The 23,023-nt window shown below is 43.6% G+C and overlaps 1 protein-coding gene across 2 annotated transcripts in view; it reads right to left on the bottom strand.

The window, feature by feature from the left end:
* Positions 1–1,540: 1,540 nt before the first annotated feature.
* The window catches only part of NUP160 (nucleoporin 160), a 69,609-nt gene continuing 48,126 nt past the window's right edge, over positions 1,541–23,023 (bottom strand). The window contains exons 23-36 of one of the 2 annotated variants that reach the window (XM_077460954.1): positions 22,830–22,949; positions 21,377–21,472; positions 21,197–21,291; positions 19,041–19,137; positions 18,846–18,951; positions 13,922–14,082; positions 13,587–13,647; positions 12,989–13,099; positions 11,623–11,746; positions 11,404–11,505; positions 10,544–10,685; positions 9,746–9,871; positions 8,915–9,019; positions 1,541–1,765 (exon numbers count right to left, since the gene is read on the bottom strand). In XM_077460954.1, coding sequence (XP_077317080.1) covers positions 1,676–1,765; positions 8,915–9,019; positions 9,746–9,871; positions 10,544–10,685; positions 11,404–11,505; positions 11,623–11,746; positions 12,989–13,099; positions 13,587–13,647; positions 13,922–14,082; positions 18,846–18,951; positions 19,041–19,137; positions 21,197–21,291; positions 21,377–21,472; positions 22,830–22,949 — 1,536 coding nt within the window. In that variant the 3' untranslated portion in view covers positions 1,541–1,675. Of the gene's footprint in view, positions 1,766–8,914; positions 9,020–9,745; positions 9,872–10,543; positions 10,686–11,403; positions 11,506–11,622; positions 11,747–12,988; positions 13,139–13,586; positions 13,648–13,921; positions 14,083–18,845; positions 18,952–19,040; positions 19,138–21,196; positions 21,292–21,376; positions 21,473–22,829; positions 22,950–23,023 lie in introns of both variants that reach the window. The other variant, XM_077460953.1, reaches the window with a different exon arrangement.

Raw genomic sequence — 23,023 nt, forward strand, 5'->3', positions numbered from 1 at the left:
ATTATCAGGGTTACAATAGGTTTCAGCCTATTATAGAGCCACAATAAATATTTTTTTCGGTGACCAAAATATTTTCCCTTCCAAATATTATGACCTGAAAGGACCCTCCTAAAAACAATGTTTCTTTTTTTCTCTGAGTGCTGGATGTGAGGATTATGGTGTGGTTTATGATCCAGATTAACGTTTTTATAGTAAATTGGTATACTGTTAATTATTTTGGGTAATGCTAGAGAAAGTGGTGTACTAGTATCTGCATTTTGGTAGTTTGATTTTCTGTTATTGCTCAGTCTGTGTTATATAGTATATGTTGTATTTTAATAGTATGGATGGTCTATTAGAGTTTAGCTTTAATTTTGTTTTATTTGGTGCTAATTGCTGTTATTTATAATTATGTGTCTTGTTCTGTTCATTGCTGTGATTTTTGGGATTAATAAAGTATTCTGAATCTGAATTTTCCAATCCCCATAGAAATCCCAGTCTAAATTTTCTGGCAGAGCCACACGATCCTTTTAGGCTTTTGTGTGAAGGAGCAAGAGGCCTAGAATTCCTTTTTCTATATTGCGGAGATTGATGTAAGGTCTCGGCCTACCAGATCCCAAACTTTATAATGAGGATAATGAACTAGAACTTAAAATGTCAGGAATAAACTACAGACCGATATCACTTCTCAACACACACAAAAATATTAGCAAAGATTTTAGCGAACCGACTTAAACCCATAATGTCATCTATGATACATAAAGACCAGATGGGGTTTATTACTGGAAGGGAAGCTAGGGACAACTCTAACTGTGCGATTCAATGGATCCATTGAGCACAAACACAGACTGGCCATCCACCCCGTCTCCTGTTTTCTACTGATGCTAAAAATGCATTTGACAGGGTTGACTGGGAATACCTTCAAGCTGTATTGACCAGACTGGGACTTGGCCCTAACATACTCTCCTGGATAACCTCGCTCTATAGCTTCCCTGAGGCCCGAGTTAAGGTGATTGGCGTCCTTTCGGACACCTTCCCTATTCTGAACGGAACTAGGCAGGGCTGCCCACTGTCCCCCTCATTTTCGCCCTCACCCTGGAACTGTTGCTCAATAGGATTCACTTGAATCAAATTGTCAAAGGCTTTGGCATTGGGCTAACTCTCCGCTTATGCGGACTATATACTGTTCTATGTGGCTGTCCCTTTGATTTCTCTCCCCAACATCATGAATGAATTGTAGAATTTCAGCCCGTAAATTTCAAAATCAATTATAATAAATCTGAAATTCTATCCCTGAAAATCACATTGAGCTTGCGTACACGGTTGCAGTCCTCTTTCTCCTTCACTTGGTGCCACACTCACCTGAAATATCTGACTGTCAGATGCTGCTGGACCTTGCATGCACAGGAGTGATGTAATCACGGCTCCAGGCACTCACAGCGCCAGAGCCGCGAACCCAGAAGACACACCGAGGGCAAAATGTCAGCTTTCAATGAACTTCAACAAATTTGTTTTATACAAACATCACAGTGCAACTACAAAAATAGAAGTAATCTACAAATAACAGCTTAATAGAAAATATTTATTATTTTACAAAAAAATAGCGAATTGTGACAATAATTCAGAAGTTTCCAACATAATTACAAATTTGCTGTGGAAAATGGTTTTCCAAAAATATGTAAGGCAGTGACGATGGCTAGCTTCTCTGGATGGCCTGAAGGTTTGCGGTGGAGGCTTCCAGCTGGTGGAAATAATCATCCAGTTTAGCCTTGAGCTTGTCAAGTAACTGTTAAGAAATCAAAGACAAGGGTGTGAGTGAATTTTTCAATAATATAGGCACAAACTGCAAACTTAAAGTGAAATTCTAAATATTTTTACCTTAATACTGTATATATGCATTAAAGTACAAAGTGCTCCACGACCTAACCTAGCAACCCCCCCCCCCCACCCCTAAACACTTACCTGGCTCCTCTCAATGGTTCAGCGCTGTCCTGTCGAGTCGGTAGCATCACTGCTTAAATTCCTGGTCCTTCAGGAGACAAAGGCAGCAATGAGAGCCATAGGCTCCAGCTGCTGTCAGCAAAACTTTTGTGAGAAAGCGGGTCTATGGATGCACACAGCCTGGCTCAGGAGCACGCTTGCATGCGCACACAGCTTGCCAAGGGAACACCCGGGGAAATGAGGAGAGGACATTACCGTTGGCGGGTGACTCCGAAAAAAGATAAGGGACCACTTTGTGCAACATCATGCCGATTAGTGTAAAATCTTTTTTATTTTGAAGCCAAAAAATATATATATCGTTCAGTATCACTTTAACCCCTTTTATATTTCTCAGTGAAAATACCTTTGAATTTCAATTAAAACTGAACTTCAGGAAACTATACACACACAGGAAGGTTTTTTTTGCCAAAGAACTTTAATTTCTGTCCATCAAATGCACAGATTTAGACAGCCGTCTCACAGGACAGTATACGGGATTTCTCTCTTACGGGTTACAATTTTTTACACTTATATGTTTGATCCCTAACCCTATGACTGAACATTGAGAGGGGAAAAGGCAACGTTATAAGTTCATTTCTCTGTTACTCTACTTCCTCCTCCTATCAGCATGCTGCTTGCACAGCAGCACAACTAATTGACTCCTTGTGCTTCTTCTACCTCCTCCAGTCTGAGCTCTGCTGAACAGTGCCTTGCATCAAGAGGCTGATACAAGGTCCAACTGAGGTGCTCAACACTGCTAGAAAAACAAAACAAAAAAAAACAAACACCAATAACCCCTTTCCTCCCAGCCCCAACATCCCCTTAAGGCTGGGTTCACACTAGTTCAAATTGGACGCAGGTTCTCCGCATCCAATTCACAATAGCAGGAGATTGTGACCGGTTCACATATCTCCGCAGTGGCTCCTGCACGATCTTAACAGTGTGTCTTTTGTTCCGTTTCAGATCCGAATTCAGACAAAAATTCTCTCTGAAATTGGACCCGAAACTGTGATTGAGGACGCACTGGACTCCTGCTGTGAGCCGCTACATGCTCATATGTGAACCCAACCTTAAGTGGGTATTTATGCCGGGGAGCAGATCGGACTGCCTGATCATGTGACCACTACAACTGGCTGTCATTATCAGGAGCGAAAAAAAGGTTCAATAGCGCAAGAGAGAAAGGGAGAATCCAGGGCAACAAAAATGTCACTATTATGCCTTTATTAGAAGTCCAAATGATAAAAAAAAAAAAATCACAATGTCCGATAGCCGCAGCTCTTCTAGCAGAGTACTGGATATTCTCTGTGCACTAAAAAACAATAAAAGGAACCAAAAGGCGCCACCTTCTAAATGTAGCATTGATTAGAACCAGTAATAAAAAGCACTCATAAAAGTAGAAGTAAAAAGTCACATCGACCAGTCCTCTAGTCACTCGTAGAGTTCGGCAGGAAGGCGGCCGGGTATTGCAGAGCGACACCAGGAAGCGACGGTGGACAAGGACAAAGTGAAGGATGACACAGCAGCTGCGAGTCGTATACACCCTGGAACGCATACAGCAGCTGGGGCCGGGAACCAGAAGGGACTATGGTTTGACAAAAGGTGCAGGCTTGATGCCCCGAAACATGTTACCACAGCCATAGCCTTTGACGACATCACATCTTATGTCTCTTCTGTCGCTTTCTGGCATTACTCTGCAATACCCGGCCACCTTCCTGCCAAACTCTGCAAGCGACTAGAGGACTGGTCCATGTGCCCTTTTTTTTTTTTTTTTTTTTTTATAAACGAGTTTATTGGTAATCAAAATAATAAAAGTTACAGTTTTTGTACATCCAGCAGTGGAAAATAAATAAAGAAAACATTTTTTAACATATAAAATCACGAGTCAACATCCAGTAAGACCATTACATTGTACTTATTTGATCATAAACAGTATAAAACGTAAAAGAAAGTTGTCCCATTGAGTCACGGCGACAGCAAGTACTGGTCCCCGACTGGAGTGAGGGGACAAGTACCACATCCAAAGGTTGCGCACCATGTTGGAGAGAAAGCTACCTAGCCCTTCCCTTGCCCACCTATGCAACCCCCTACCCTAGTATACCAAAAACACAGCCCACCAGGTCCCCCTGGTGTAGAACAGATTAGATTGGCCCTTCCACTAATGCTCTCCCGGTGGTCAAATAGCGGTTTAGTAGGGCTAGTCCGCACAGGTGTCCGGGTTATTAAGCCATCGGTCCCAGATCTTATTGAATTTGTTTGAGCAGCCTCTATGTGTGTATATGACTTTCTTCATTGGCAATGTTAAGTTTACCTCAGCTATCCAGGCTCTGAGTGTCGGAGTCTCGGACCGCATCCACAGCTTAGCAATCAGCTTCCTAGCACTAAACAATGTCTCTTGCATAAAAACAGCATGTGATAGGTCGGTCGGAGCATCCAACACAAGGCCCAGTAAACAAATTTTGGGATCCACCTGAAGGGGGGAGCCCATATGGTCATGTAGGAATTGAATGACATGTAGCCAAAATGCCTGGATGTCCGGGCAGGACCATATCAAGTGGTAGAATGAGCATGGAAGGCCCCCACACCGTGGACACCCCGGATCTTGGGAGGGTTTGTATTTGCAGATTCTTGCAGGGGTGAGATATGATTTGTGTATAATGTACAATTGGGTCAACCTGTCTGCTAATCTAGGGGAAACCTGTTTAACATTGTCGAGGATCTCCTCCCAGTCCTCACTCTCTAGCGGACCTACCTCCTCTTCCCACCTGTGCTTCGCTACCTCAGCAATTCTGGATTCTGAGCGTTGTCTGGGGGAATTATAGACGGTGGATATCAGTTTAGAGGGCTCCCCTCCAACCATGATGACCACCAGTGACAACTCTTGAGGGTTAGGAAACCCCTCCACAAATTGAGCCCGGAGGGTATGGGATAGCTGCGTGTAGCGAAACAGCATATGCGAGGGGATCCCAAATTCCCCCTGCAGCGCCTGGAAAGTACGTATCCCCAGAGGAGTGATGACTTGATGCAAGTACACAACACCCCTGGAAGCCCATAGGCCCTCACCCGGTAGCCACTGGAGCTCCCCCAGTTGAGGGTTGTGCCACAGGGGTGTGTGGGGAATGTACCCAGTCCGCACCTACCAACTTCTGAGAGATTTCCCACACCCGCCTATGTTGAACCAGCAGAGGGGGGCGCGAGCCTTCTTGCACCTGTTGGTCTCCCTCCCCCTAAACAAGACCTGAAGGGAGCATAACTATATGGATTTCTACATATCAGTGCTTGGTATCTGGGAGCATCTGATTTATGCAGATGATAAAAATGGGAGAGCTGGGCGGCAATATAGTATGCATGGAAGTCGGGGAGCAAAACCCCCCCCACGGTCGGTGGGATTCTTGAGAGTATTCCAAGCCAATTTATGTCTTCCAGAGCCCCAGATGAAGGAAGAATAGTGTCCAAGGTTTTGAAATATTTAAGGGGAATAATTGGTGCGTGCCAAAATTTGTAGAGGAACTTGGATAACAGAATCATTTTAACTAAGTTTATCCTTCCCATTACACCAAGGGGGAGCCTAGCCCAGGATTGAGTCTTGCATTTCAAGTATGAGATCAAAGGTTCTATGTTATTAGATATATAATCAGGGGATTCCCTAGTAATCTGGACCCCTAAATACTGGATGGAGGACACCCTTCGTAATGGGAGGGAAGCTGCGTCTCGTGTTGGTGGAAACATGTCAAGGGGGAGAATCTGTGACTTTGTCCAGTTTATGCTGAGGCCCGAATGTTTACCGAAATCCTCGATGGTACGAAGGGCGGCCCGCAGAGAAGGCCCCTCGTCCTCCAAGTACAAGAGCATGTCATCTGCGTACATGCTCACGGTCTCTACCAGGGATCCCATCCTAAGTCCTTTAATGTGTGTATTAGATCTGAGGGATATAGCCAGCGGCTCCACTGCCAGGGCATATAGGATTGGGGACAACGGGCTTGTACTACAATCTGTCTGATCCACCTGGAAATGGTGGCCGACGAGACCACCATGCCTATCTTAGGACCAGTCACCGAAACAGTGAGTCTGACTTCCGAAAGGGAGCCGTGGCAGACAAATACACCTTCAGAGCCCAAACCACATCCAGAGAGTGAAGGGCCACCTCCTTAGGGTGCTTCGGCTTAGGACACAGAGATGAGAATACAACATCCCCATTGATATGAAAAGCCGAGATCACTTTCGGTAGAAAAGACGGTTGCGGACGCAACACCACCTTATCCTTGTGGATAACCAGATAGGGCGACTTGCAGAACAAGGCAGTTCCGAAACCCTCCTGGCCGATGTGATGGCCACTTTCTGGGAAAGAGTCAACAGGGGAATCTCCCTGATATTTTCAAACAGCGGTTTTTGAAGCGCCCACAATACCAGGTTCAAATCCCAAGGGGGCAACAGTGGACGCACTGGAGGTACTACATGCCGTACCCTCTGAACGAACGGTACTCACTAAGGAGTGAGACGCCAGGGGTCGCTGAAAAAAGACAGCCAAGGCTGAAATTTGCCCCTTAATGGTGCTTAAAACGCCAATTTCTGGTCCACGCCTTGCTGAAGAAACAGCAGGATCCTGGATATAGAAAAGGAGCACGGATGCCATCCTTTCTCCTCACACACCTGGCTCTCAATAGCCATGCCGTTAAAGCCAGCGATGGTAAAGCAGGATGGAGAATCGGACCTTGAGACAATGGCAGTCGCCAGGGAGCATCTGCCACCAGACGTACCAAGTCTGCGTATCCCCTCGGCTTCCACTCTGTGAAGCAGGCGTGGTAACAGTTTCAGTGGAGGAAATCAGCTGGTAGTGATCCCACAGAGCCACCACCGTGTCTGACGCGTGTGCCCACAGATCTCTTGTCCTGGACACGAATCTTGGCACCTTCCAATTGAGACAGAGACCAGCAGATCCACGTCTGGTTTTCCCCCACTTCAGGTGCAGAAGCCTGAATGTCTCCGGATGCAATGCCCATTCTCCTGGGTCCAGCATCTGTCGACTCAGATAGTCTGCCTGCCAGTTCTCCACTCCTGGGATGTAAATGGCAGACAGGGCCGGTACGTATCGCTCTGCCCACCGAAGTATGTGAGCGAGCTCCCGTGCAGCGGCTGAGCTTCTTGTTTCCCCTTGGTGATTGGCGTATGCCACCGCAGTGGCATTGTCTGACTGGATCCTGATCGGACGCCCTTGCAGTCTCATCGACCATGTGGAGAGGCACAGCAAGCCCAGCTGCTCAGCCCCACCGAGGCAGGAAGAGCTGTACTTACCAGTCCTGAAGAGCTGGGAGACATTCCATTACAGACCCACTCACTGATCAGTACAGGGTGGCTGCTAGCCTCGGCACACTGTGACGCAGACATCAGTAGCCCAGTCATATGTGCGCCCCAGAGCATAAAAGCTCACGACCACCTCTGGAGCGGAGGTTTCGTCGTGGCCGACCCAGCGCGGAGCTCTGGTCTGCACAGGCTCGATGGCCAGGCTGGGGAGACTACAAGGATAAGGGTATCCAGCCTGTCACCCAGCCGGCTGTCGATAGTAGATCACAGGATCATTCATCTTGCGCAAAAAGCCAAGCTTCTGCATAAAAAAGCACGGACCAATGGGCCTGTCAGGGTTCCTAGGTCCTTCTCCTTCACTAGGCAAAATAAAACTGAGGTCTGTTTGGCAGACTGGAGGGTTGTTGCCCAAGGGACCGCCCCCTGGGCAGAACTAAGAGTTCTGAGTGTCCAAAGAGAGCAGCTGTGTCGGTCGGTGAATATAAGAGACAGTGATTTTTACAAAATTATCCCTTAGCCCTAGGGATCCAACATGGGCAGATTGCATGTACATTGTTTTCTTTCATAGAGATTCATAAAAACAAAAATCATAGAGCTCCTCTGATCTAGATAATTGAGGGCACCAAAGTCCCTTCAAGTGGAAGTCCATGGTAAAACTAAAATCCCTGCATCTATAGACACCCACGATCTAACACCTATCTAGCCCTGTAAAGAAGAAATCAGTATTAATATATCTTTTTTGAAGCTGATCCATCCAGAACCCACGCTGAGCTGTCCAGCCACAGCTTCGCTGTGGAGGCAGGTGCAGGGGACAAGTCTGACAACGGAAGCCCCATGGTAACTCTATGGGCGGCATTCACTTCCCATTCATTTCACAGCTGTTCTCAGCCGTGTGTTTTGCAGCGCTTCCACCACTGGAGATTGGCTTCAGAAAAGGTATGTATACTGATTTTTTCCTCCTTTACAAGGCTAGGTAGGTTAGTTTTAGATTGTGGTTGTCTATAGATGTAGGGATTTTAGTTTTACCATGGACTTCCACTTTAAGCTATCGGGTGAATGCACGGCTAACAATCATTCATGCACTTTCTGCCATTCTAGGAATTGTGCTCCCAATTTAGTCACAAAATTTCACCCATGTAGCACAGGCCCTGCTGCTATCATAACTTCAATAAAAACACTGAATTGCTCTCTTTCCCAGCTGACGTCAGCAGGAGCTCTCAGCTCCTCCTGCTATAGCTGTCAGCCGGGCAGAGGAGAGAGCCAAGGAGTCACGTGAGCGCTGGGGGACGCTGTGATATATAAAAAAAGATGCAGATCTGTACCTTATAACACAGGCATTAGGGCACATAATGTTATTTTACAGAGGGGACGGGATAATTTTATTGTAGTGGCTTAACAACCACTTTAAAGAAAGCCAGTTTCTTAAAAAATATAAAAAAAATAAAAAAGAGAGGCTGTTTCATGAATATCTACAAATCCATTCCACATTTTTGGATTTAAATAGTGTCTGGCAGAGTTAATCTACTAAACTTTAAAAAGGGACAAATTATAGTCAAAAGCACTTGCATTACTGGTGACCTAAGTTCTTGCATTTCTCTGTATGAAAATGACAAATGCAAGAGTGTTGAACGAAGAAGAAAAAAAAAAGTGCACTTACATCTCTGTTGTGCTGATTATTGCTGTTCTCTTCCAACGCTTGTAGGAGATGGTCAACAGAAGAGTATGGCAACCACACCAGTGGAGAAACAGCAGATAGCGGCAGCTGGGAAGCAAGTACAGTTCATTTATAACTGTGTTCAAATGAAAGCTCAATTCTAATCTGATTTCTTTAAAGTCCAGACTAATTTCTGCTTGGAAAGGCATTAAGATACCTTTTACTATTAGTGAAAATGCTGCTTCTAGCCCTCACACTGCAATTCTTTGTGCTGGCAGAGAATAGCAGCAGCCACACCCTACATTACAAATATCCTCACAGAGAAATGTATTGCAGATAAGGGGAGGGGGGGCATACATTAACAGGTCCTGTTACAGCACTGACACAGCAGGGGTCTTACTCTGGTCAGTGAAGCCTAATACACACAGGCCAAATGTCGGACGGCATCAGCCGGTTCAATAGAAACAGTCCGCCATTTGGCCCGTGTGTACTGCAGTCTGTCAGACAGAAGTCGGCTGGCTTTTGTTGAAGGGGCATGACTGAAAAATGCTTTCTGATCAGTGCTCTCAGCCAATGGCTGAGCGTGCTGACACAGCAGGAGAGATCTCTGTACCAACGTCAAATATAGTTAGTGCAGCGGCTCCTCCTGAGCTGTCCATTGCACATACCCCCTGCAACACTGTTTTCATCCCACTTTATTGCATGCAGACAGCTTACAGGAGAGACAGCTTAGAGGAGAGTGGCAGCTCTACTCTGAAAATTAATTGCATCAAATGTAACTGGGCTTTAACAATATTAGTAAAATCGGGCTGCACTACTCAAGTTCAAACTTACCTCTATCCCAAAATACTGATGACCTTTCCCCAAAATGGCATCCACATATTGCAATACCAAGTCTGCAGCCTCATCCAGAAGATCATACTTCAAATACATTCGGAGCAATTCTGCTGAATCCACCACCTGCAGAGAAATGTGAACATTTTTGGACAACATTTATAAAAGGTTACTGTATTCTCTTTTAATATCAGGTGGTGATGATCTGTAAAATATAGACTAAGGATAGCAAACCCTGATATTTGAGGGTTCACAACAGCCGGAAAGAAATGCATTTTAGGGAGACCTTGTATCAAGTCAAGTTTTGGATGAAGCGTGAACATTTAAAAAAATAAAATAAATAAATAAATAAAAAAAGAGACCTTTAACTTTCTGTGCCAGGGACACAGCAGGAAGCTAGAGAAAAACTTTGGAGCATCCAAGACTGCTGTCCCCAGTGCACAATTTTCCCTCACGTCCTGTTCTAATGACAACTTTAAAAATTCAAATAACCTTTCCCTTCCTGTCCCAATGAGAATGTCCAAGACAAATAAAAAATGTGAATCCCCTAGAGTGGGAATAGATATATAACCCAGCAGGTGTTCAAATCCTTCAACATGCTACCCAAAAGAACAGTGTGGCTTTAAACTAACAATGCTCAATCCACAGAGAAACCCAAAATGCACTTTTGCAGCAATCCCCTTCCCTGCTTTGTTTCTATACACCTGTTGTAACATCCTGAAAGTCCGATTATATCACCACAGTTCTGCATCTAATGGCAATTACAGTGCTTCAGCCGTATGGTACAAAATAACAAACCTTATAGCTGTTCGTTAGCCAGCTGGGCAGAGGAACTCCATGAGACAGCAGCTTGTTAATGACACAGCGATGATATAAATTGTTCTGCGATTCATATTTTTCCAGATAGGAAGTCAATAACCTCCAGGCTTCATCTGTGGCACTAGAGGAAAATCAGCCAACAAAATGTACTTGTCTTTATAACGAATGTGACAGAACCAGAAATGTCAGCATTACTTCTTTCACTGGCATTGGCTGCTTCCCATTTTGCGCATGCATACACACACATACACACACACACACACACACAAAATTGAGGGACACAGCATATCCTTTAGTCTTGACCAAACAGGCTTTCATAGTGCCACCTAAAGAGTAGGTACACTAGGCAGAAAAAGCTCAGCACCTCCTTTGGGCAGTCCTTTCAGCATAAAACCACCCCCTGCTTCGTCCGCTGCCAACGTGGGCTTGATGAACGCTGATGCTTTGGGATGGCATGTTGGCAACCATTGATCACGATTTGAGCATGCCGACTTGTCATTCCAGAGCAGGATCATGTGCGAGCCACATAACAGGGTTCAGCGGGCCACGGGTTGGGCCTCCCTGATGTAATAGAACTGATCAGAACTGCTGGGTGGCAAAAATCCGACAGGACGGTTGTACAGAAGTCAATTTGTAGATTGATTTCTGTACAACCACCCCGCCCCATATGGAGATCAATATTAGGCCGTTCCTTGATAACCTGGCTGAATTTTGATCAATGTATAGCTGGCTGAAGTCATGACCAGCAAATGTACATGAGCCTTAACTTCCACATTATTTTTTTAACAAATAAGGTTGAGGACCTCAATAACAGAGGCTGGTGTCACACTCAATCCTACCTTGTTTCCTTGGTGGTGACTACAGAAGACAACTGATTGGCAGACAGCCATTGCCAAGCCTCAGCTTGGGCAGTCTCTCCACCATTTTGTAACTTAATGCATCTGTTAATAGAGAAAATCATGTCATATGAATGTATGATTAAAAAAAACAAAAAAACACACACACAAAATAGTCCTACTTTGGCAAGTATAATAATAAACACAGTTTGAATTACTTACTTGTATGCCAATCCTTCAAACACAGGAACCAGAGAAAGGTTGAATGTCTGACACAAGGAAATAGCAGTATCAAAGAGGCCCGCCTGAACCAACAAAGCCATCATTTCTTCAGCTGATGCACTTCCTATAGAAGAGTTGTGGAAAAGGGACAAAACCATTAAATACACTAATACAACCATAACATTGCCAGCAATAATAATTTCAAAGCCGGTTTTGCTTTATGGTTGGCACAACCCCTTTCACAGTCATTCTCACAGTCTGACACTGTTTCTCCCCGATTTTTGGGCTACCAGTCAAAACCAATAAAATGTAAAGTATACCTAGCCTGAGATATATTGTATTCTTCTTCGCCTCTTTCATGGATTACATTATAGAGCATATTTACTAATGAAAACCTGATTTAAACTTTTAGCAGACATGTTGCATGTGAAGGTTTCTGGTACAACAGATGATTTCATGATTTACAAATGTGCAAGTGTATATATTTAATATATAACAACAAGTTGTGGCCTCATCCAAATGCGCTAAAAAGTCTAAGTTCAGTGTGCAATGTTTGGCTCCTGCACACACCTATTCAGCTTCCTTCTCTTACCTCTGAAAGGGGTTTCAGTAGACAGCTGGAAGTGTTGCTGGACTACGAGTACACGGATTATCACACTCTAGTGCCACATATACACAACCAGTTTTTGCGCCAGAATAAACTCTGACGGTCTTTCCGACGGAGTTCCGCTGAAACTGACTTACCTACACACAATCACACCAAAGTCCGATCGTTTAGAACACGATGACGTACGACGGGACTAGAAAAAGAACGTTCAATAGCCAGTAGCCAATAGCTGCCAATGCGTCGTTTTTGGTCCGTCTGAATAGCATACAGACGAACAGATTTCCCGATAGGAATTGATTCCGTCAGAAAGATTTAAAACATGTTCTATTTCTAGGACCGTCTGAATTTTTGAAAAAAAAAGTCAGATTAAGCCCACACACGATCGGAATATCCGATGAAATGATTCCGTCTGACCTTTTCTGCCGGAAAGTCCAACCATGTGTACACGGCATTAGTCCATCGAGAACTACAAGCTGTCCGCTGCCATGGTGGAAAAGATTTGCACTTTAATCAGATCTCTGTGAATAACTGACGTGACTATGTGGGTGGAGCCCTGCACAGCCGAGAGAGAAGAACTCTCGCACACTGTCACAGGGAGGAGGCTCTGTGGGTGAGAGACTGGTGATTAGGAACATATTACACCCTAAATACAAGTGTAACATGTTCCTAAAGATGAACTTAGCCTTTAAACAATGGCTCTCCAGAACTACAACTACAAGAATACCTAGACAGTCTCCCAATGCACTTAGATTTACTTACCAGCTATTGCTGCTGTACTGCTATCATGCTGAGCCAACGTCAACCGTGTCTGAGCAAGGATATACTCTTTCTTCAAGTCTTTTAGCTCCAGAATCTCAATCTGCCTACTTCCTGGTAAACAATACAATGTTGTTAAAAGCGTGGCATGACCTATAAAGAATCAATGAAGAATTAGAAGATCAAGAATCTCAAGATGAACCTGTAACGATTAAAAAAAAAAAAAAAAAAAAAAAGGGGGAAGTTATGTCCGAGAACAGCACACTGCAGCTCCAATTTTAAATTAGCCTTAAACCTCGCACGGTCTATGAAACTGGTATCCCTTTGTTACTAAAGAACTACATTTACATGATGGGGGCAAAAGGCCACCCATCATTCCCTTTGAGACAAGAGGATGGCAGTTCTTGGTGCTTAGTCTCAGTGAAACCCTTAGTAATAAAGTGACATAAGTTTAAAAAGGAATGCAGAGTTTTTTTTTTAAAGAATAAGGTAAAAAGGAGATAAACTTGCTATATTATCTACCGCAAAAAAATTATGGAGAGAGGGGTGTTTTACAAAGAGAAGAATAATACCCAAATTGTCTAATAAAAAGGCAACTTACTTGGAGCTGGAGGACACTCTCCATCGTGGGTCCTTTTCGGAGACGATCCTGGGCGCTCATACTGTATTTACATTATCGGAAGAGGAAAAAAAAAAAAAAACACACATTTACATGCTATACATAAACCCAAAATCTTACAGACAGATGTGAATCCTTCAGAGATATGAACATGCTAAAAAGCTGTTTTCTGTTCTTAGGGGTAACTGACAAAAGACTTAATCATCCATATACTTGGAGACCACTGGTGAAGTTAGTATGCACTGGTAATGTGCAAACTACTGTAAAAAATATATACACTCGTTCATGCGTAAAAATAAAAAAATTCAAGTTAATACCACAGCTCCCGAGGCTGGCTGCACTATCCAGGCATACTCAGGGCGAATTAGCCGTAAACAACCCAGGCACGCCAAGTAAGAGTTCACTTGCTTCTGAAGACCTCTTAACGTTCGGACCTCCCTGCCAAGCCGCATCCCGTATTCAAACATGACTGTTCCAGCTGAAAAGGATACAGTGGTATTGTTAGGCATAGAAACAAGATAACAGTTCAAATTGTACAGTTTTGGATGGGGAAACTTCAACTATATGGTCAATATTCGTGGACCCCTGACCATCACATATATAAAACTTGTTAGACATCCTAAAACAAACAATGGGCATTAATATGGATTTGGACCCCTTTGGGGCTATATTAGCCTGTTCTGAAAAGGCTTTTCACATATACTACAGTGCTATGAAAAAGTCAGATTCCTGATTTTATTTTTTTTGCATATCTGTCACACCTAAACAATTCAGATCGAAACACATTTTAATATTACACAAAGATAACCAGAGTAATAAATACAAAATGCAGTTTTTAAATGATTTCATTTGTTAAGGTAAGAAAATCTGTCCAAATCTGACTGTGAAAAAGTAATTGTCCCCAAACCGAATAACTGGTCGTGCCACCCTTGGCAGCACAACTGCAACCAAACGCTTGCAATAAATGGCAATGAGTTTCATATTGCTGTGGAGGAATTTTGGCTCACTCTTTGCAGAATTGTTTTCATTTAGCCACAATGGAGGTTTTTTGAGCATGAACAGCCTCATGCCACAGCATCTCAAATAAGATTATTTTTTTTTTTATTCGTAAAACATACAGCTATAATGTACACTTTTCACATCTTGGCAGTGGAATAGAAAAAAAAAAGAACAAACATGAGGAACAAGACCAGACAAGGGTAGTTTAAATAGTTAATACCTAGACCGTAAAGCGGGCGGAAGTATGGCCGTACCAGTAGGGCAAATTCCCTAGAGGTATCAGATGGTGCCCGTTTAGCCTCCATATGTCCTACAATTTGTAAAAATTTAGGTGGTAGAGTTGTTGAGCCAGCGATCCCAGATCTTGTGGCATTTAGCTGGGCATCCCCTATTAATATAGAGACATTTTTTGTACGGGAGACTGTTATTGACCTCTATTTTCCACTCGGCCATGGTGGGGGGGGGGGGGGCTCGCTCTCATCCACTTCCTTGCTATTATTCTTCTAGCCACGAAGAGGGTTTTGTGTAGAAATATTTTGGTAAACTTATCTGGTTCAGATTCTGGGAATATCCCTAGTAGGCATGGCTTTGGGTTTAGGGTGAGAGGTGAGCCCATGGTGTCATGGAGAAAGTCCACAATCTGTTTTCAAAGTTCTTGGATCTCAGGACAAGTCCATATTAAGTGTCACCGTGGCTTGTTTACACATCGGGCATAAACTGGAGCTATCCCTTTTGTATCGAGACACACGTAGAGGTGTAAGATATGATCGGTGTAGGATATATATTTGCGTCAATCTGTCAGAGTTTTGGGGACACTGCTTTACATGTATCTAGAGCCTCGTTCCATTCTTCGTCTCAAATCAGATTTAATTCCAGACTTTGACTAGGCCACTCCAAAACTTTAATTTTGTTTATTTTTGCCAGAGGTTGACTTGCTGGTGTGTTTTGGATCATTGTACTACTGCATAACCGAAGTGCACTTGAGATTGATGTCACAAACTGATGGGTTGAACATTCTCCTTCAGGATTTTCTGGTAGAGCGCAGAATTCATGGTTCCATCTATTATGGTACGTCGTACAGGTCCTGAAGCTGTAAAAAGAGCCCCAGACCATCACACTACCCCCACCATGTTTGACTGTTGGTATGATATACTTTATGAAATGCTGTGTTCGTTTTACGACAGCTGTAACAGGACGCACACCTTCCAAAGTTACATTTTTGTCTCATCAGACCACAGAATATTTGCCCAAAATTCTTGGGGATAATCAGTATTGTTTTGGCAAATGTATAACGAACCTTTATGTTTTTCTTCATCAACAGTGGCTTTCTTCTTGGAACTCTCCCATGGTTGCTATTTTTTGCCCAGTCTCTCTTAAGCCTCGTACACACGGTTAGATTTTCGGACGACCGTTTTTTGTGGCATCTTAGTCTCATATCGAAAGTGAAGAGGTTACTCACAATATGAACATTTTCGTACGTCAGAAGTGACGTAATGTGTTGAATAGATTTTTATTTTATTCTTTCATTTATGAGCATGCGTAGTCTTGCGCTTACAATTTTTTTTTTGCACGGAAATTGAACGTTGAGTTCACAGCCGACAAAAATTTTAGTCCGCACATCCAGCTTTTGTCTGACGAAAAAGCAAAATCATCTGTCGAAAGCACCGTACCAACAATATTAAAATCGTCAGACAGCTCGTCGTACAAATTATTCCATATGATTTTCGTATCATGTGTCTGGGCCTTTATTGTTAAATCATGAACACTGACCTTCACCGAGGCAAGTGAGGCCTGCAGTTCTTTAGATGTTGTTCTAGGTTCTTTTATGAGCTTCTGGATGAGTCGTCATGCTCTTGGAGTAACTTTGGTAGGCCGGCCACTCCTGGGAAGGTTCAACACTGTTTCAAGTTTTGCCCATTTGTGGATAATAGCTCCAACCATGGTTCACTGGAGTCCCAAAGCCTTAGAAATGGCCTTGTAACCCTTTCCAGACTGATACATGTCAAATACTTGGTTTCTCTTCTGTACTTGAATTTCTTCAGACAGTGGCATGATGTGTTTGAGATTTTTTTTTGTCAGACAGCTTCTACTTACCGTATATACTCGAGTATAAGCCGAGATTTTCAGCCTCTTTTTTGAGGCTGAAAGTGCCCCCCTCGGCTTATACTCGAGTCATCGCTGTCTGCCCGCTCGATCAGCGTGTCGAGCAGACAGACAGCGGCCATTCTATAATTCAAAAGCCGCGCCTCCGGCTCCGCCTGTGATAGGCGGAACACTGAATTTCCCAGCAGCCTGTGTTCCGCCTATCACGGACATCGTATCATCCTCGTACTACGGACGAGGATGATACGATGTACGTGATAGGCGGAACACAGGCTGCTGGGAAATTCAGTGTTCCGCCTATCACAGGCGAAGGCGGCGGCGCAGCTTTTGAATTTTACAATGGCCGCCGACGAAGAGGGCACGGGACGGAGGCAAGGCAAGGCACGGCACGGGACGGGACGGCGGCGGCAAGGCACGGCGGCAAGGCACGGCGGCAAGGCACGGAGGCAAGGCACGGAGGCAAGGCACGGGACGGAGGCTCGGGACAAAGGCTCGGGACACAGGTAGGCTGGACACACACACACACACACACACGGATGGATACACACACACACAGGGATGGATGGATGGATGGAGACACACACACACAGGGATGGATGGATGGATGGATGGAGACACACACACACAGGGATGGATGGATGGATGGATGGAGACACACACACACAGGGATGGATGGATGGATGGACACACACACACACAGGGATGGATGGACGGACACACAGGGATGGACGGACACACAGGGATGGACGGACACACAGGGATGGACAGGCATGTCTCACCCTCGGCTTATACACGAGTCAATAAGTTTGCCAGTTTTTTTGGGGGTAAATTGGGGGCCTCGGCTTATATTCGGGTCGGCCTATACTCGAGTATATACGGTAAGTGATTTCTTGATTCAGGTCTGGCAGTAATCAGGCCTGGGTGTGGCAAGTTAAAGTTAGCTCCACTTTCCATAAAACGTGGTTAATCACAGGTCATTCATGATTTAGCAAGGGGGAGGGGGGGATTACTTTTTCCCATAGGGCCAGGCAGGTTTTCACAGCTTTTTTCCCCTGCATTTTGGATTTACTCAGGTTATCTTTGAGTAATATTCAAATTTGTTTGCATATTTGTCACACTTAAATGATTCAGATCATTAAAAAATAAAATAAAAAAAGGAAGGGGGCAAAAATACTTTTTCACAACACCAGCTCCATTCATATTTCTCTGCAACAAAACTATGTTTATGGAGTTGGCTGCGTGCACAGTCATGCTGGAACAGAAAGAGGCCATCACTCATTAAAGCAGAATAATATGCACCTACCCTTCAGTGATGCAACGTCAGCAAGCTCACTCGCTAGCACTGCCAAATTCCCCCGTCTTTTCATGTTCGAGATCTTCCGCCATCTTAATTGGCCGTGCTAGGATAACGAGCCCATGCATGGGAGGGTTCATTCAGCCTGTCAGAAGCCAAAATTGTACACTGACCTGCATATGCAAAGCTCAGTGTACATCAAAAGGCAGATTGCAAACAAGCAAGAGAAAAACCTTTATTGCAGAAGAAAGTGTTTATATCTTCTGCAATAAAAAGCCTGCCTGTTCACATATTTGTTATGTTAAAGTAGGAGTAAAAACTCTCATGGACAATTTTTACCTATAGCTAAGCCTATAGCAAGACTTGCCTATTGGTACAGCAAATATCTCCTAAATGTGCACTGTTTAGGCGATATTTTCTTGGAAAGCCGTGGAAGGAACGGCATACCGTGCTGTTCCTTCAGAGCCCTGTGCCATGAGCAGGGGCTCCAGCGTGGGAGTGACATCGTTACAGCTCCTTCAAAGTACCAGAGTCTGCCAACCTGGACGGAATACCAGGTGAAGATGGAAGCCCTCTCAGCGGTGACAGCATGCCGCTGGAGGGCTTCGTTTTAATGTAAGTTTTACATAATGTGCTAGTATGCTATACATGCTAGCACATTATAACTTTGCCTTGCAGGTAAAAAAAAAAAAGTCAGTTTACTACAGCTTTAAAGATCCACTTTAATTTTGAAGGGCATCCACATATTTGTGGCCATAAAGGTGTGATGATCAGGTATCTACATACTTTTTTGATATATAGTGTACCCAATGGAACAGGAAAGCAGGGATGGCAGGAATGGTTACCTTTCCGGTAGTTGTGTCGGTAAATATGGAAAGCATACAAGAGCTCGTAGTAATTATGGGTCATCAGGTCGACAGCACGGGCTCGAGATTCGATGATACTGACAACCTGTGGCAACAAAGGGATGTGGTCAGAATTATTCCAGAAAGCTGGGTTAAAATAAACACACTGACTGCTGCACTAAAGATTTGGGGTACCTCATTATGTAGATTCACATACGGAAACTCCACAAGGTCTTGGAGCTGAGAGCGTTCACACAGAACTACGACCAGCTGTCGCAAACAGTCCTGTTGCCTTTTGAGTGAAAAGCACATATGTTGTAGATCAGTCATCTTATTAAGAAAAGCACTGACATTTGTTTCCTTGTTTACTATAAAATATAATACTACATACCACAAGCCAACTATCCAATACATCAATCATGTGAGATACATAAATTGGTTACAGCTTTTTTTTGATTCCACTAAAGACACATTTTAATTTTGAATGGAAGGTCTCCTGTATGCAACAAACCTTTTACTCCTTCCAGACACTTCAATGGCAAATTTTACCCATACTGAATTATGATTCTTCCCTCTGGCCATAACAATGGCACTACTTTTAGCTGTTCATTTTACATCAACAGAATAAATTAGAAAAATTTAAGATTGGGCATTTTTATTCCCATTAAAATTTTGGAACAAGGAGTTCTCGTCACCATCACAAAACCCAAAAAATACAGGAAGAAATCATGACAATTTACCAGCAACTACAACAATGACATACCAGTTTTGGATGGAGGTGGCTTTCAAGTCCATCTCAAATAAAAAATAGTTTTTGTTTTTTTCAGTTGAACACTCTACTGGCTTCTTATATTATCAGTTTTTGGAGCCAAGCTAATGCTACTCACTATTACTTATGACGCCAAACAAGGAGCCCCAGACATGCTGTTCTCACTGGAAAAAGAAATTAAAGTGGATGTAAACCCAAATTTTTTTTTTTTTTTTTTTTTGTCTGGCACAATATAGAGTATGGGATTTAAGATCAGCTGTGCCCAGTCTTGCCACAAAGTTAATCCAGCCCTGAGCAATCCTCATTTTTTTTCAGTGAAATAAAACTGACAAACTTGGAAAACATTGTCCGTTCTTCCCCCTTGCTGTGATTGACAGGTGATTTACATATCTCGTGCACTAGCCTAAGACATGCATTATTTTTTCATTCCCACCCCTGCTCCTTTCTTCAGCAGCTCTGCAAGGATTGGCTGTTCCACACCTCAGCATGATTTGGCATGCTGAAGTCATGTGGGGACTTTTCTGGGTTTTGACTAGATGTTAGTGATCATAGAAGTTCAGCATAAGAAATACACAGGAGAAAATGCATGTTGATAAGGGGAGTGTAGAGGTGGGCTGGGAGTCTATTGACATCACGACTCCGCCCACTGAGCCCTGGAAAACAGACCCACCCTCAAAATCTGCAGTTTTTTGGGTCTCATAACATACAGAGGGGAGACATTTGACAGATAAGTATACATGCAGGAGGCATGTATATCCTTCTAGATAACCAATATTGCAGTAGTTAGAAAGGATGAGAGTGGGCTTACATCCACTTTAATGTTCAGCAGTGAACACTGCCTTGTAATGGCCATAGTAGCTGGTAGGAATGGTATATCAATTTGGAGAGAATTCTGATTAAGGAACAAAAGAGGCTGGTGGAAGAATCATTTTCCCTCATGGAAGTATTAGTGTTGGGCAGTCTAGAAATTTAAAGATAACCTGTCGCTTCAATGTAAACAACAGTGATCAGACCAATGCATTTTGGTAGGCATCGTCTGGGCATGCCCTTAAAAACAGGTCAGCTGCTAGCAAGCAAAGTTATACATTGGACAAACCCAAGTCAGGTAAGGGTAAGTATGGCATGTGCTTTGCACAATGGTCTTAAATCAACTGTTGCCTACACAAAGAACCCACCATGCAGCATAATAAAGCAACTGGATACTTACCTCTCTGGCTCATGCAGTGACGTAACAACCGTCAGGAGAAACTACAGCACCCAACAGACGACACGCTACCTGACACACCCTGAAGTGTGGATTGTCAATGGCGCCAGAAATCATGTAAGAAAAGGAAGATTTGGGTTTTCGATGTTTTGGGAAAGGCGAGTATCTAGTTGCTTCTTTTATAGAATGTTACATGCTGGATCCTTTTTATACAACAGGGTTACACTAAGTGACCGGTTACCTTTAATTCAGTATAGGACACTAGTTACTGCAAGACTACAGATTGCAACAAGAGGGAAAAAAAAAAAAAAAGAAGTTAACGCAATGACACTGAGAACAGCAAAACAATTGGTGTAATAAATAAAAGCTTCTGTTTACCTGCTGTGATCAGGAATCTGTGTCATTGACTCATATGCTTGGTGGTTGTGTCCCAAATCCAAGTAATGTTTGAAAATTCGAGTCCTTAAAGCCGCCTAATTGGAAGGAAACAATTTGTTCAATTAACAAGGTACAAGTCAACTAAATGTAAAAGTTTAGCAACTTAGTACGTGCTACTACCTGACTTGTCAAGTCATCTGCAGCTTCTGAAATAGCCAGAGTGGCCAGCTGAATGACCAGCTCTGGTAATCCCATGTCCTCTAGGAGCCGCAAGACCTACAGTTACAAAACAAATTACTGTGCTTAGTACCAAAGTAAGGTAGACTTGAAGGGCATACAACCTACAACATGCTACTTGCCAGTACAAATAAAAAAAGTTAATATATTGATATATTATTGGTACTTTTATAGAGCTGTCAATTTACGCAGCGCTTTACATATATATAATTTTGTACCTTCACATCTACCCCCCCCCCCCCCCCCCAAGGAGCGTAATCTAAGGTCCCCAACTCACATTCATACATACACATACTAGGGCCAATTTAGACCGGAGACAATTATCCTACCTGCATGTCTTTGGAGTGTGGGAGGAAACCGGAGGACCCAGAGGAAACCCACACAGGCACAGAGGGAACATGCAAACTCCAGGCAGGTAATGCCACGGTTGAGATTCAAACCGACAACCCTAGTGCTGCTAGGTGGAAGCACTAACCACTTAGCCACCATGTTCAAAGTACTGTATGTCTCATCAACCAGACAGGGGAATTCTAGTAGAGCATCTCCAAGTTTGGTAATCCAATAAAAGGTAGTGCGAGAGGAACTACAAGATTACTCCTATAGCCATGCCAGAGGGAGTAGACAGGGACTGAAGACTACACAATCAAACTCGCCCACACAAGAGGATACGACATCCTGCGCTGCAGACCGGGTGGATTGGAAGTACAGGCTGTACTTCATAAAAAGTTACTATAAAAGCAAAAAAAAAAATTTCTTTACTATCCAAAAATGAGGGATGGAGGGGTAGTCTTTCTTTTAAGACCACCTCTCGAAAGTGGGTGGAAGTCTGCTTTAAGCTGCACCCCAAGAAAACTGAAAAACACAGGTGAAATACATAGTTAGCAGTGATGCTTTACCTGCCAAAAGATTTGTATTTCTGCCCACCCAGGATTGAGATTTACAGAGCCCCATCAAACAGCACAGGCCTCACTGGTAGGGCAGTTGATCAGTTGGTTTTTCTGCTGTAGTTAGTGACCCTGTCATAGAACGTGACCTTTATGTTGACAAGGTCAAGTTAAGTAAAACATACAGTCGGCTGCTCCTCTATTCACTGTCCAGTTACAAGCTGTGGGAGGGACAAGACCTATCAATGATACCCAACTGCAATATACAAAAATCAGGTCTTCTGTTCTGCCAGACTGGGCTGTGTTGCAGAGCTGTGTAGATCTGAGGACAGGACAAATAGAAATACAATATTTTTGGTGGGTAGGGCTAATTTCTGGTAGGTGTCCGTGTATTTAACTGTTTGCTTGGAGCTCAGCTTTTAACTCAAGACGAGCATTCTCTAAACAAGCAAGTTTACCAAGTGCCTCCCATACAATACATGTCATGAGATACAGGTTATTATTACACTTACTCTGTTATAATACTGCAGACGGGCTGTGGAAGGTGTATCCCCTTCTTCCACATGAATCAATTTCTCCAGGAAATCCTCTTTCTCCACTTCAGAAGCTGCCTGGCAGAAGCATTCTAGAGCCTATAGCAAAGTCACAACAGGAAATTAAGGTACTGCCGTAGAATCAGCATCTTAGGATACTAATTGCTATGACA

Source organism: Lithobates pipiens, unplaced genomic scaffold (assembly GCF_037356315.1).
Source record: "Lithobates pipiens isolate NorthernLeopardFrog02 unplaced genomic scaffold, aLitPip1_a1.2 Scaffold_10, whole genome shotgun sequence".
NCBI classification, from domain to species: Eukaryota; Metazoa; Chordata; class Amphibia; order Anura; family Ranidae; genus Lithobates; species Lithobates pipiens.